This window comes from Parasteatoda tepidariorum, chromosome 8, assembly GCF_982258835.1.
Source record: "Parasteatoda tepidariorum strain Cologne lab strain chromosome 8, Ptep-v5.0, whole genome shotgun sequence".
NCBI classification, from domain to species: Eukaryota; Metazoa; Arthropoda; class Arachnida; order Araneae; family Theridiidae; genus Parasteatoda; species Parasteatoda tepidariorum.
This window is the reverse complement of record NC_141762.1, coordinates 88,696,125-88,709,004: the sequence shown is the minus strand read 5'-3', so window position 1 is coordinate 88,709,004 and position 12,880 is coordinate 88,696,125. Positions and strand designations below refer to the sequence as shown.

The window sequence follows — 12,880 nt, the reverse complement described above, 5'->3', positions numbered from 1 at the left end:
TTTATATTTCTTTTGAATGACTCAGTTAAGTGATTTAATACTTTAAAAAAAACATTCATTATTCATTTTATAGGATAATTGCTTAGAGATAATTTTATTTTCCTTGCATTATTTCAAACTGTTACTCGTCATTCATCCTCAGGTAATATATTCATATATCTACATAATTTTTTAAAATCACAAATTAAATTATGTAAAACAAAATTAAAATATATTTATTAAATTAGTTTAAGGGGACACGGTACTTTCAAATCATCAAATTTTCGAAAAAATTTTTTTGGCTAAAATTGTGAAGAAAATGATGCTTTATCACATGGTGTTGAAATTTTTCAGTTACGATGATTTTTAACGATTTTATGGCGAATTTTCGAAAAAGTGGGCGTGGCCGTTTTGACAGTTCAGAAGCTGTCACGTTTGTTTACATTCTAGTTTTCAAGCATATTTCTATTTTTTTGTCTAGATTTTAATAATTATTATTATAAATATTTTAATTACTATATTTAAACAGTCTGGCAACATATACTTTAACTTTAACCGTGCTTTTGTTTACATCTTTGCATTTGTTTATGTTTATTTTTCGCGACGTTTGGTATAATTTTGAACTCGTGTAAAATACTCTAATCGTTGATTTCTTTCGTTATGTTTTCATTTTTATTGTTTTATTTTCGTTTTTTACTGTTTTATTTTCATTTTTTATTGTTATCTCTTTGTTTTTACTGTTGCGTTTTTTTTGGAAAACCATGGATAAAATCAATTCTAGATGGCACAAACCGAAACCTCACCGGAGTAAAAAGCATATAAGGGCTATTGAAAATGCTAGAAAAAGATGGAATAAACCATCTACTGTTCCTCTGAGCTCAGTAGATGACACTGGAAAATCTTCTGAACTCAATGATTCCAGAACTGTAAAAAAATTAAAACTTTTTTCTGATACTGCCTGTACTAGTGATTTGCCATCATCTACCACAACATTGATATATGATGAAATGTGGTCCCCTCTGCTGAAAGATCTGAAATGTGGTAACTGTGATCAGCACAGCCTAAATGTCAGAAAGACAACAGAATATGGATTTGCTGCAAAGATAAACATTTTCTGTGAAGCATGCGGAAAAGAATACTCCAGCACATTCTCCAGTCCACGCTTGGAGAACGAAAAGAAATTTGCTGCGAACAAAAGTGCTGTGGCAGCTTTTCTGAGTTTTGGTAAAGGTCACACGGCTATTGAAAAATTTGCCGGAAACATGGGCCTCAACCCAATGAATCGAAAGACATTCGATTCATATGTATCGTGCTTGGCCGAAGAAAATAAAACTTTCAAAAATGATGTTCTCGAGAAATGCAGGTCAAAAGTGAGAGATGAATATGAAAGATTGAGCGAAGAGGAAGAAAGCGTTGATAAAGTAATCAACATTGGGGTATCCTTCGACGGCACCTGGCAAAAACGTGGCCATAGTTCATTATACGGCATTGGCTGCGTCATCGATATTCTTACTGGAATTGTATTAGACTTTGAAGTTGTATCGAAGTACTGTCACTTGTGTGAAGTGACTAAAATGGAACTCGATGCTTCTTCTCCTGAGTTTGATATCTGGTTTCAAGCTCATAAAACTTCCGGTTTATGTGATAAGAACTTTGATGGCTCATCAAATGCGATGGAAATGCACGCAGCTGGCATTTTGTGGTGTCGCTCTGTGGAAAACTGCAGCATGCGTTACACCACTCTTCTCTCAGATGGTGATTTTTCGAAAACCTTTTCGCATTTGAAAGGGTTGAACATTTATGAAGGCTTTGATATCGAAAGAGAAGAGTGTGTAAATCATGTTGCAAAGAGACTTGGTACAGCGCTTCGCAACAAAGTGAAGGGTGTAACTTTGGGGGGCAAGCGAAAAGGGCATTTGACTGATGCATTGATAGCAAGGCTTACCAACTATTATCGAAAAGTAATAACTTCAAATGCCCCTGATATAGATGCCATGAAAACTTCCATTTTCGCTTCCTTATATCATTGCTCTTCCACCGACAGTAAGCCGAAGCACTTCAAATGCCCACAAGGTGAAACTTCATGGTGTTTCTTCAACCGAGTTAAAGCTCTTGGTGAGAAAGCACCAAGTCACTCCAAAATGAAAGCTCCCCTTAACGATAGTATTGTTCCTGAAATTCTGCCTGTCTATCAGCGATTAGCTTGTGACGACTTGTTGAAGCGCTGCACATCAGGGCAAACACAAAATGCAAACGAAAGTTTGCATAGTGTGATATGGCAACTGTGCCCAAAGGATGTGTTCGTTTCGAAACGTCGGCTGGAAATGGCTGTAACAAATGCCATTAGCCAATATAATGTGGGAAGTGTGGCAACTGCAGCGATAAAAAGTAACACTTCATTTTTTAAGGTTGCCCACAAAATAGATGCTCGTAGGATCAAGCAAAGTGTCAGGCGGCAATCTAGTGCTTACAAAAAGGCAGCCAAAGAAAAAAAATACAACAAAAAAAGTGCTGATAGTAAAGTAAAAAAGACTGAAGGTGTAACATACAGCCGTGGAGCATTTTGATGTATAGAACATTTACATCCATGAACACAAATTTTTTTTACCCTTTATGCTGGATATGGTCATATATATTTGTTATGGGTGATGTGTAGTGTACTCACTACGAATCATGCCACACATTTTTATTGAAAAGCAATCATTGTAAAATTTTATCTGTTTATTATTTTTTGTTATTATAGTTTGTATTTACTATAATAGTTTTTTTTATAATGTCTTTTGCTTTTTGTTTACATTTGAAACTACAAAACATTTTACAGCATGCATTAAATGGAATTATTTTTACTACGCATTTGTGCTGGCAATAATATAGTATTTATTACTATAAGAAACAAACAGGAAGGTATTGTTATGTTTTATGTATGATATTATCTCTTTGAACTATATTTGGCTCGTTTACACATAAAAATTCTTTTTTTTCAATAAAATTGTCTGTAAGATTCCTCCTGTTCTTCGTAATCAGAGCCTGAATTTGTGAGGAATTTGCTTTAAATTTCTTCTTCTGTTTTATATGTGTATCATAAAGAATTTGTATCAATACTTCTTATGAAACTATGATTAAAAAATCTTTTGCACTGGCTTAATTGCAGCTAGAAGCAAAAATTGTCGACATGTTAATACTTTGATAAAATGCATAACGAGAACTCTTTTCTCGTAAAAAGGCAAGCATTATACATTTCCTGGTAATAATATAGTGTTTATCTCTATAAGAAACATACAGGATGGTGTTAATATGTTTGTTGTATAATTTTATCACTCTTTGAGGAATGTATGGTTCATTTACACAAATAAATTTGTTTTTCTCTGATAACTTTTTTTGTGTATTTTCCGTCTTTTGTTTGAAGGGCGTGTCTGAATTTTTGACTGATTTGCCTAAAACTTTTTCTACTGTCTCATATAAGTATTATAAATAAAGTTGTGCATGAGTTTTTATGAAACTATCTTTTAAAAAAAAATTGTAGTGGTTTAATTATAGCGAGAAGAAAAAATTTTTGAAAAAAAATTATCGATAGTGAAAAAAAAATTTTTTTTTTCAAAAACTAATAAAATTAAACAATAACTGTTTGCAAGAAAGTGTTTATATTATCATTACCAGCGGGTGACCGAGCTCCGCTCGGAGAAAACAGGTATCGAAGCTAACTCGAAGATTTAAATTTTCAATTGTGATTTATCAAAACAATACATGCCATAAGAAAATTTGTGAAACCATTGGTGAAAAGATAACCGGTTAAAGTGCACCATTGTAAACTATCTAAACAAAGTTTGGAAAGGGAACTATTCTATACAAAGGTAAAGTTTGAAAAGTCATAGGAAATTAAATGTAATTGATAACAAAAAATTATACAATTAAAGACACTGTTCACAACGAATTCGTAAATTTGCTTCCGTTCATCCGCTTCTTGAAAATTCTTGTCCAGGAAAAGGCGTCGATGAGAGAGGTATTGTCGAGCATAAAAGACGATGTAAACTCCGCAGGAAGACGCGTCATCTTGGTTGTAAGCGTTGCGAGGTTTCACGATGCATCCTTTCAGCTTTTCATTCGTAACAACGGTATTCAAAACGTGTCGCAGTATTTTTCTCAAAACAGCATCGATGGGCTGCGGGTTGTCGACTGGATCGCAGACTAATAGTTGACGTTGTCCATAGCTTGCTTCGTAAATTCCTAGCATCCAGTGCTCTCCTCTATCCATTTGAGCTCTCTTGTGAATGGGAATGAGTAGCACGTCGAATCCTTGTTGAACGCCGTATAGATAGTTGGAAGCCTTGTTCTGGTCGCTGATATCGTTGAGAAGAGCCATTCCTTCATAAGCGCCATCCGCTGTTGTAACGTAGAAGCGTGCGACAAATTCAGGGTGAAGTACGGCAACTTTGACGGTCGGGTAAGCTTGTTCGGCGTAATGGAGAAGCATTCTGACAATCTTCTAGTTGTCCATTTGCGGGTAGAATTGAGTTGATCGCTTGTTGTTCCAAAATTCCGGCTCCTTGAAGAATTTCAAGTAGAGGTGCGTTCTGCATGTTGAAAATGTAGCTTGAAATCTGATGAATGTTGAAATGTCGGACTTTGTTGACGGTGATTTTAACACAAAAGTTAAACTTTTCTCCACTTTGATAAATGTAAACTAATGCGAACCTTACAATTAAATTGTTAATTCCTTCGTATATTATTGGTTTAAGTTGTCGAAAGTTAATATTTCAATTGTAAGGTTCGCATTAGCATACATTTATAAGAGTGGAGAAAAGTATCTATAGCCATTATGGCGAACTAATAAAGTTTGAAAATATCCTATCTGTAACTCCGAACTGCTCGTGACCGTAGCGCTTCAAAACCGGCGCCAATCGATTCCTCGTGGCCAAAAACCCCAGACCCCCAAGTTTACCGGAGTTTATTAATTCTGGGGCGATTTTCGACTTGGCAACCATTCCTCGTATTATAGTATAAGATATGTTTTAGGAAAATTTTTAATAATATTTGGGTGAAATTTCAGGCGCGGCGTTAAATTTTTGTGTTTTTCCATATTTTCCTATTTTTTAGAAAATATTATCAAAAATGTTTCAAATTAGCTTAATATTTAAAATTTAACAAAGATATATGTAAATAATGCTAAAATACGTTAAATTAGAGTAAAAAAAAAGTTTTTTTAAAATCTTCATCCGAAGGTACCGTGTCCCCTTAAGAAATACTTTTACTTAATTACATTGATAAACAACGAGTAAAAATATAATCTACTCCGTGCAAGGGTTTCATTTTTATAAAAGCAACTGAAAAACAACATGTATTGATTATCCATTTACATGTCTCAATAGTATAGAGGTTAGGACGAGCGTTTAACCACTATGCTATTGAGACATTTTAAGTCGAAGTGATGAGGTTGCTGTTTCGAGGCTTGTCTCATACATCTTTATGTATAATTTATTTTTCAAATATCTCTTCATTTTTTTAAACTTCACTGTTTAACCTGTAGATGTCGCCATGAGCATCATAATTTTTTTTTTTTTTTTTAATATTTTCCATTTCACGCAATTAAAGATGAAGTTTCTTCACCAGGTGGCAGCATGAGCAATGATATAAACTAAAAATTAATCAACTGAAAGAAAAGAGTAAAACTTTATATTTCTAATTGCTCTACGTACATTCCTACCATGTTGGTTAGCGTCGTGGCTAAATCAGCATAGTAGGAATGTATTTTATGCCAAGATCATGAGATTGGGGGTTCGAAACTTAATTTAAATATCTTTATTTATGTACACATAAATATTTTTACTCTATTTAAATAGACAATGGTAACTATTTTATTCACTCGATGTCAGTAGGAGCAACAAACAAAACAGCTTTGAATATTTTCATTTTCTTAGAGTTTAGTTCCTCATTCTTACACTAGGTGGAGCCATGTGTATTGAAAAAGTTAATTAAAATTTAAAAATAAAAAAAACTTCTTTGACCGGAAAGAACTGATAAGTCGCGAGGTCATTGAACTAAGTGAGGTAGAATCCCCAAATGAGGGAGTATCTCAAGGTAGTGATTGAAGTCGTGAGGTCATAGACCTTAAGTGAGGCAAAACCTCCTTTTTTCCACTACTCATGTGAACGAATATTTAGCCACGTTACCAAAATACTAACTCAGTTTCGATCTTCTTTAACGAAACAAAACTTAGAAAACTTATGACAATTAAGGCAAATCAAAAAGAGTTATGCTTCCAAAGAAATTTTGATAATAATTTTTTAAATAATGCTACATCAGCAACATCTGCAGTTTTAAAGCAGTAGCAGTTTTAAAAAAAATGTATTAAGTATTGTATTCATTATTGACATATTTTGTTCATTTTGATACTCTTCCTAAATTTTAAAAAATCAAAGGATATGTTAATATAATTCTAAAGAACCTTATATTTTATAGTAAGAACACATATCCTCATTAGTCAGTGTCAGAACCTTATTGTGATCTATTTTATTTAATGTAAATAATATATTTTGAAATAAACTTCTTGTAAGAAATGTGAATCAGGTTTAATTTTTAATATTGCGCTATGTCGTGATGCAAAAAGAGTCTCCTGCTTTTTTAGTTTCTAAGGTTGGCAGGTCTGCAACATGAAGATACTTAACATGATAGTATTTAGCGATTATTTCAGTTAACTTACATTTAGAAGGCAGTAAAAAGGGATGTTTACTCGAGTACGATAATTGAGAATTTTCTAGTCTGCCACCCACTCTCAATAACCCTTCTTCATCTAAAATAGGTGATAGATTAAAGATCTCACTTTTATTATAAACGCTACCTCCCGACTTTAGAGCAGTTAATTCTTTTGGAAACTCTTGCTCCTGCAAGCAGCGAATTAGATAGGTTTCAGCATTGGACAATTCTTCTACCTTCAGAGGACCAAGAATCCTTTTCTCTGGATTTCTCAAGTTATGAATGTACCTGTAAAGATAACTACAAATTCGAACTATAGTTAAAAATCTATTGCTACGATTAATCAGATTATCAAAAAAGGTTTTGTCATGATTTAAAGTCAAGACTGTAGTTTCTACTGAGTTTTTGGATTTTAGTTCTGGTAAATATTCTTCTTCATTTGGCACTGGACAGTAAAATTCACTCACAAGTTCATCGGACAACAAAAATGAAGGACCATGCCACCACTTTTTGCTGTGTAGAAGCGATTCTGCACTGAGACCTCTTGTCAACAAGTCTGCGGGATTTTTTTTCCGGCGCAGTGAAACCAAGTATTAAGATCAGTCAGCTTAGTGATTTCTCGAACACGATTAGCGACGAATTGTTTCCATTTTTTCTGAGATCCTCTAATCCAAAACAAAACTACTTTTGAATCGGTCCAATAGAACACTGCGCACTGTCTTTTCTGATTGATGATTTTCAGCACTTTGGAACTCAGACGTGCAGCTACTAAGGCTCCTAGAAGCTCAAGTCGAGGCAAAGTAACTCCTTTTAGTGGTGCAACTCTGCTTTTCGAAGTAACGAAATTTACATACACTTTGTCTTGTATTTCTCATATCTCTTTCTCCAGCAATTTCGTCATAATGTTTTTTTTTTGTTTTTTTTTCAAATTCTTTTTTTAAATATTTTATTTATTTCCATTTTATTTTTTCTGAAATCAACAAGAATTTTGACTGATGATTTCTAAATTTATAATAATTTTCATTGTTGACAAACTATTTGAGAACAATTTTTTTAAATCGAAATCGAAAAATGAATGCTTTTGGTAATTAAAAAATAAATTTTAGGCGATAATTGAAAAAATAATAATATGATTAAGTTACATTTCATTTATCTAGTTACCTTTTTTTTTCCCTTTCTTTCTTGATAATAGGTTCATGATCATAACCATATTAATGGACGGTATCGTGGGGCAAGCTGTTCTCGATGCAACATCAAAGCTAAGATCCCTGACTTTTTGCCTGTATTTTTTCACAATTTAAGTGGTTATGATAGCCATCTATTTGTAAGAGAGTTAGGGACTGATGAGAAAGATATAGACGTTATTCCCCAAAACACTGAAAAACATATTTCGTTTTCAAAAAAAATTGAAGGTGGGTTCAAAATTCGCTTTCTGGAATTTAAATTTATGTCCAGTAGTATCGATGAACTATCAAAAAATCTTGCTCGAGATGACTTTCAAACAGTCCAGCGTTTTTTCCCGATAGATAAAGTCCCACTTATTCTAAGAAAAGGAGTATTTCCCTATGATTATGTCACCGAACATGAAAAATTTAGTGAAACGACCCTCCCAACGAAAGAAAATTTTTACAATGAGTTAAATGAGCAAGATTTGTCAGAAGAAGACTACGAACATGCAAAACAAGTATGGTATGAAATGAATTGTAAAAATCTCGGCGAATATTCCGATCTTTATCTTAAAACAGACGTTTTGCTTTTAGCAGATATTTTTGAAAATTTCCGTAAAGAGTGCATGGCAACATACGCGTTAGATCCGGCGTGGTATTACACATGTCCTGGGATGCAATGTTGAAAATGTCTAAAATAGAAATTGAATTGTTTGATGATTATGAAATGATACTTTTTATTGAAAAGGGGAGCAGGGGGGGAATTTCACAATGCTCTAAACGTTATGCACTTGCAAATAACCAATATACGGAAGATTATGATAAGTCTAAGCCGGATACATACCTTCTTTACCTTGATGCCAATAATTTATACCGGTGGGCTATGTCCCAGCCCCACCCCTTAAAAAATTTTAAATGGGTCGATCCTCAAAAAATAGACGTAAATCAAACACCAGATAACAGTAACCAAGGTTATATTTTAGAAGTCGATCTTCTGTATCCAACCGAGCTTCATGATGAGCACTCAGATTTACCTTTTGCATGTGAGAGTGCCATCCCCCCAAATTGCAAAGAAAAAAGATTACTTACCACTCTATGGAATAAAAAAAATTATGTAATACATTATCGAAATCTCAAACAATGTTTACAATTTGGCTTAAAGTTAGAAAAAATTCATAGAGTTCTAGAATTCGATATATAGATTTAAATACTAAAAAGAGAGCAGAGTCTAAATCTGATTTCCAGAAAAATTTTTACAAGCTTATGAATAATTCCATCTTTGGGAAAACAATGGAGAATATCCGGAAAAGAGTCGATGTAAGACTATGTTCTAGCGTAAAAAAAATGTGAAAAATTAATTGCAAAGCCTAACTTTCTTGATCGGACAATATTCTGTGAAAAACTAGTAGGATTTCACATGCAAAAAACCCACCTTCAGTTTAACAAGCCCATAGCAATCGGAATGAGCATATTGGAACTATCTAAAACTCTAATGTACTCATTCGATTATGAGAAAATGAAACCGAAATATTTGGATTTCATTAGCCTATTATATATGGACACAGACAGTTTTATTTATAGTATTGAGACATCCAATGTATATGAAGATATAAAAAGTGACATTGAATCATATGATACATCCGATTACGCTATTGGAAATCCGTACGGAATTCCGAGGATAAATAAAAAAAATTTGGGAAAAATGAAAGATGAGTGTCGAGGAAAAATTATGTCAGAATTTTTAGGAATACGCTCGAAATTATATGCCTACAAAGTTGAAGGGGAAGTCACTAAAAAGTTAAAAGGCATAAAAAAGTCTACTATCCAAAATAAAATCACTTTTAATGACTATAAGAACTGTCTGTTCCATAATAAAGAGCTAATGACATCCATGAATTTAATTCGCTCAAAAAGACATGAAGTCTTTTCTGTAAAGGCTCATAAACTAGCCTTATCTCCTCAGGATCAGAAGAGATATGTCTTACCTGATGGTATAAATACTTTACCTTTTGGGCACTATGCCATTGAAAATGTATAACTTTATATTTTTATATCAAACATTAAAAAATCTTTAACTGTCTGAAATTGGTTGTTCTGTTTATTCATGTTTTCTTTCAATATTTTCCCAGTTTTACTTTTAAAATTATTTTATTTAGTCTAATATTAGTAATGTTGGTATATTTTCTAATTGAAAAAGCAAAATATTTTTAAGTGAGATGGATACGTTAAAGTTAAAGTCGCCTTTCACAATGATCGTTGCGGGTCCAACTGGGTGTGGGAAATCTGAATTTGTGAAGAAGCTCATTAATTATAGAATGATAAATCCTTTTCCTAAAAATACAATTTGGTGCTATGGAGTGTTTCAAAATCTTTATACGAAAATACCGGGAGTTATATTTAACGAAGGAATTCCTTCCAATATAAATAAATTAACTGATACTTTAATTATAATCGATGATTTAATGAGTGAGTTAGGTGGTGACTCGAGATTAACTAAAATGTTTACAAAGGGATCACATCACCAAAACCTTTCAATTATATTCATTGTTCAAAACATATTTCATAAAGGTAAAGAAATGAGAGAAATCTCTTTAAACTCACATTACTTAGTGCTTTTTAAAAATCCGAGAGATCGATCACAAGTAGCTCATTTAGGGAGACAATTATACCCATCAAAATCAAAATTTTTTCAAGAAAGCTTTGAAGACGCAACATTTAAACCATATTCTTATTTATTATTAGATTTAAAAAGTGATACGGATGAATCTTTACGCATGCGTACAGCTTTGTTTCCTGGAGATACTTATTATGTTTACCAACCACGATAATATTATTAAAGCAAACGAATTTGTGGAAGTAACATGTCTGCTGTCGTTATAGATTTCGAGGGGTTTCAATTACCTTCAGGGGGCTATATCGCAAAGGAACTTGCTTTTCAGGCAGTAAATAGTAATTCCTTCGTCGGTAATTTTCATTTTCTTCCCCCCTGTTCTTTCGAAGAACTTACTTACCATCAAAAATTTCAATATAAATGGGCAACAAAACATATACATTTAATAGAATGGGATGAAGGAGAACTACCATATCACCAACTACGCACCGTTGTGAATTTTTTGTCTAATATATTCACTCAGATTTATGTTAAAGGATTAGAGAAAAAGAGATTTATAGAATTTTTGATTGGAAGACCTTGTAAAAATTTAGAAGATATAGGATGTCCAAAAATTAATCAATTAGGTATAAATTTAAACTCTTGTTCCATGCACACTTCTAATTTTAAAAGGTGCGCACTCAATAAGGTGAAAGCTTTTGCTAGATTCTTAGAGAACGATAAATAGACTCTAATAATAATTACATCCTTCATTTGATTACAAGATGTCAGTGTGTACTGAACAAACTTTACAGCTCTTAAAATTAATTTCTAAAACTAAAAATTCTGAGTCACTTTTGAAAAAGTGTTCAAAGAGTGAGATAAAAACTTTGTGTGAGTGTGTATTAAACGTGTTGTCTGGAAACATTATCCTAACAAAAGTTCAAAAAAGTCGATTTTACCCTTTTAAAGAAAGCTTGCGAAAACTTTCAAATAAAAAGATACCCCTATATAAGAAAAAGAAAATTATTATTCAAAAGGGGGAAGGATTTTTGTCTATTTTATTACCGGCTGCTATATCAATTATTAGTTCTTTAATTCATGGAGCACAGTAAGAAATTTGTATTAGTTCCAGAAGACAGGGTTCAGGTTCAAGAACACTTATCAGAATTAGATCAACAAATGAAAAATATTTTACAGAATAAGGATTTAACAGATGACGAGAAAGCAGCTCAGTATTTACAAATAGTGCAGAAATATACACATTTTTCAATTTTGAAACCCGAACCTCAAGCGAATGAGCAGGAAATTCCGAATAAAGAGAATCCTATAGTTGCGTCTGCAGAAAATGATCCTTTAAACATCAAAAAAGAAACAGAGAACTTGGAGGAAAAAATTCTAACTGTAGTTCCCCCTCGATTTCAAGAAAAGCTCAAGATTTATACGAATTTTTAAAAAGTAATGAATCTTTCCTTTGGAATACTAAAGGTGAAATTATTCATGAAGATAAAGCTGTTCCTTGAAGTAATATAGTAAATCTTATAAATGACTTTTTACGAAACAGAAAATCAGCTCCAGTGGGAAGAAATGTATTTTTAAAAACATTAAATGATGTTCAATTACCGGCACATTTAGACGTAAATAAAAAATTGTATAGTAAAAATAAAGGAGATGTATTCATGCCATAAAAGCTGGGTGGCCTACCATACGAATCATACAATTCTAACTCGTTCTTCTTATTGATAAATATACCCAGCCAGTGAGTTCCAGTCTGTGAGGATTCGTCAGAGTTCATTATCGCACACGAATTTTCTTGTAGAATCGGTAGGGTGTCTATAGAATACACACCTCGAAAATAAGGGGACGTCATCTTTTCTTTAGATAAAATATGAAATAGCTGTAATCCATCCATTCTTTAGTATCCGAAATCGTATAAAATATTTCTAGATTTGTTTATTTCAATTAAGTTTTCAAACTCAGCAAAAATGATAACACGGTTCTAGGGGTGTTTCACCGAACGTACCACCTGCGGTCTTTACCCTCACCCCAACAGAATGAAAGGAACCCCTGAAGTAGGTATACTGACATCGAAAACAAGTGCAGGGGTTAACATACGATAGATTTTTGGCATAACACTATGAAGTCAAAAATCTCGCCAGTGATATGCTTGTAAACTACACCTTCCCTCTTACACACGAATTAGCTGCGCATGCTCGACAAATCGAAACCAAAAATCGAAATACTAGATCAGTTGTGACTAGTATTGATGTCTGTAAGTATTTGTTTAAGGAAAGTTACTTGTAAGTTATAAGCTACGCACATTTCTCACTAATATGTATCTTCATACAAGGTCTGGCTATTAATTTCCAGGACTCATGGAATAACTCAGAAGAAAAAAAAAACACATAGCCATTTAATATTATTCGAAGTAATCCCCATCAGCCGTAATACACGT

At 33.0% G+C, this 12,880-nt stretch overlaps 1 protein-coding gene across 1 annotated transcript; it reads left to right on the top strand.

The window, feature by feature from the left end:
* The first annotated feature begins 58 nt into the window (after window positions 1–58).
* Window positions 59–12,624, top strand: LOC147806514 (uncharacterized). The gene has a single exon (XM_087169303.1). The coding sequence runs from the start codon at window positions 741–743 to the stop codon at window positions 2,544–2,546; it is 1,806 nt and encodes a 601-aa protein (XP_087025429.1). The 5' UTR covers window positions 59–740; the 3' UTR covers window positions 2,547–12,624.
* Window positions 12,625–12,880: the final 256 nt, after the last annotated feature.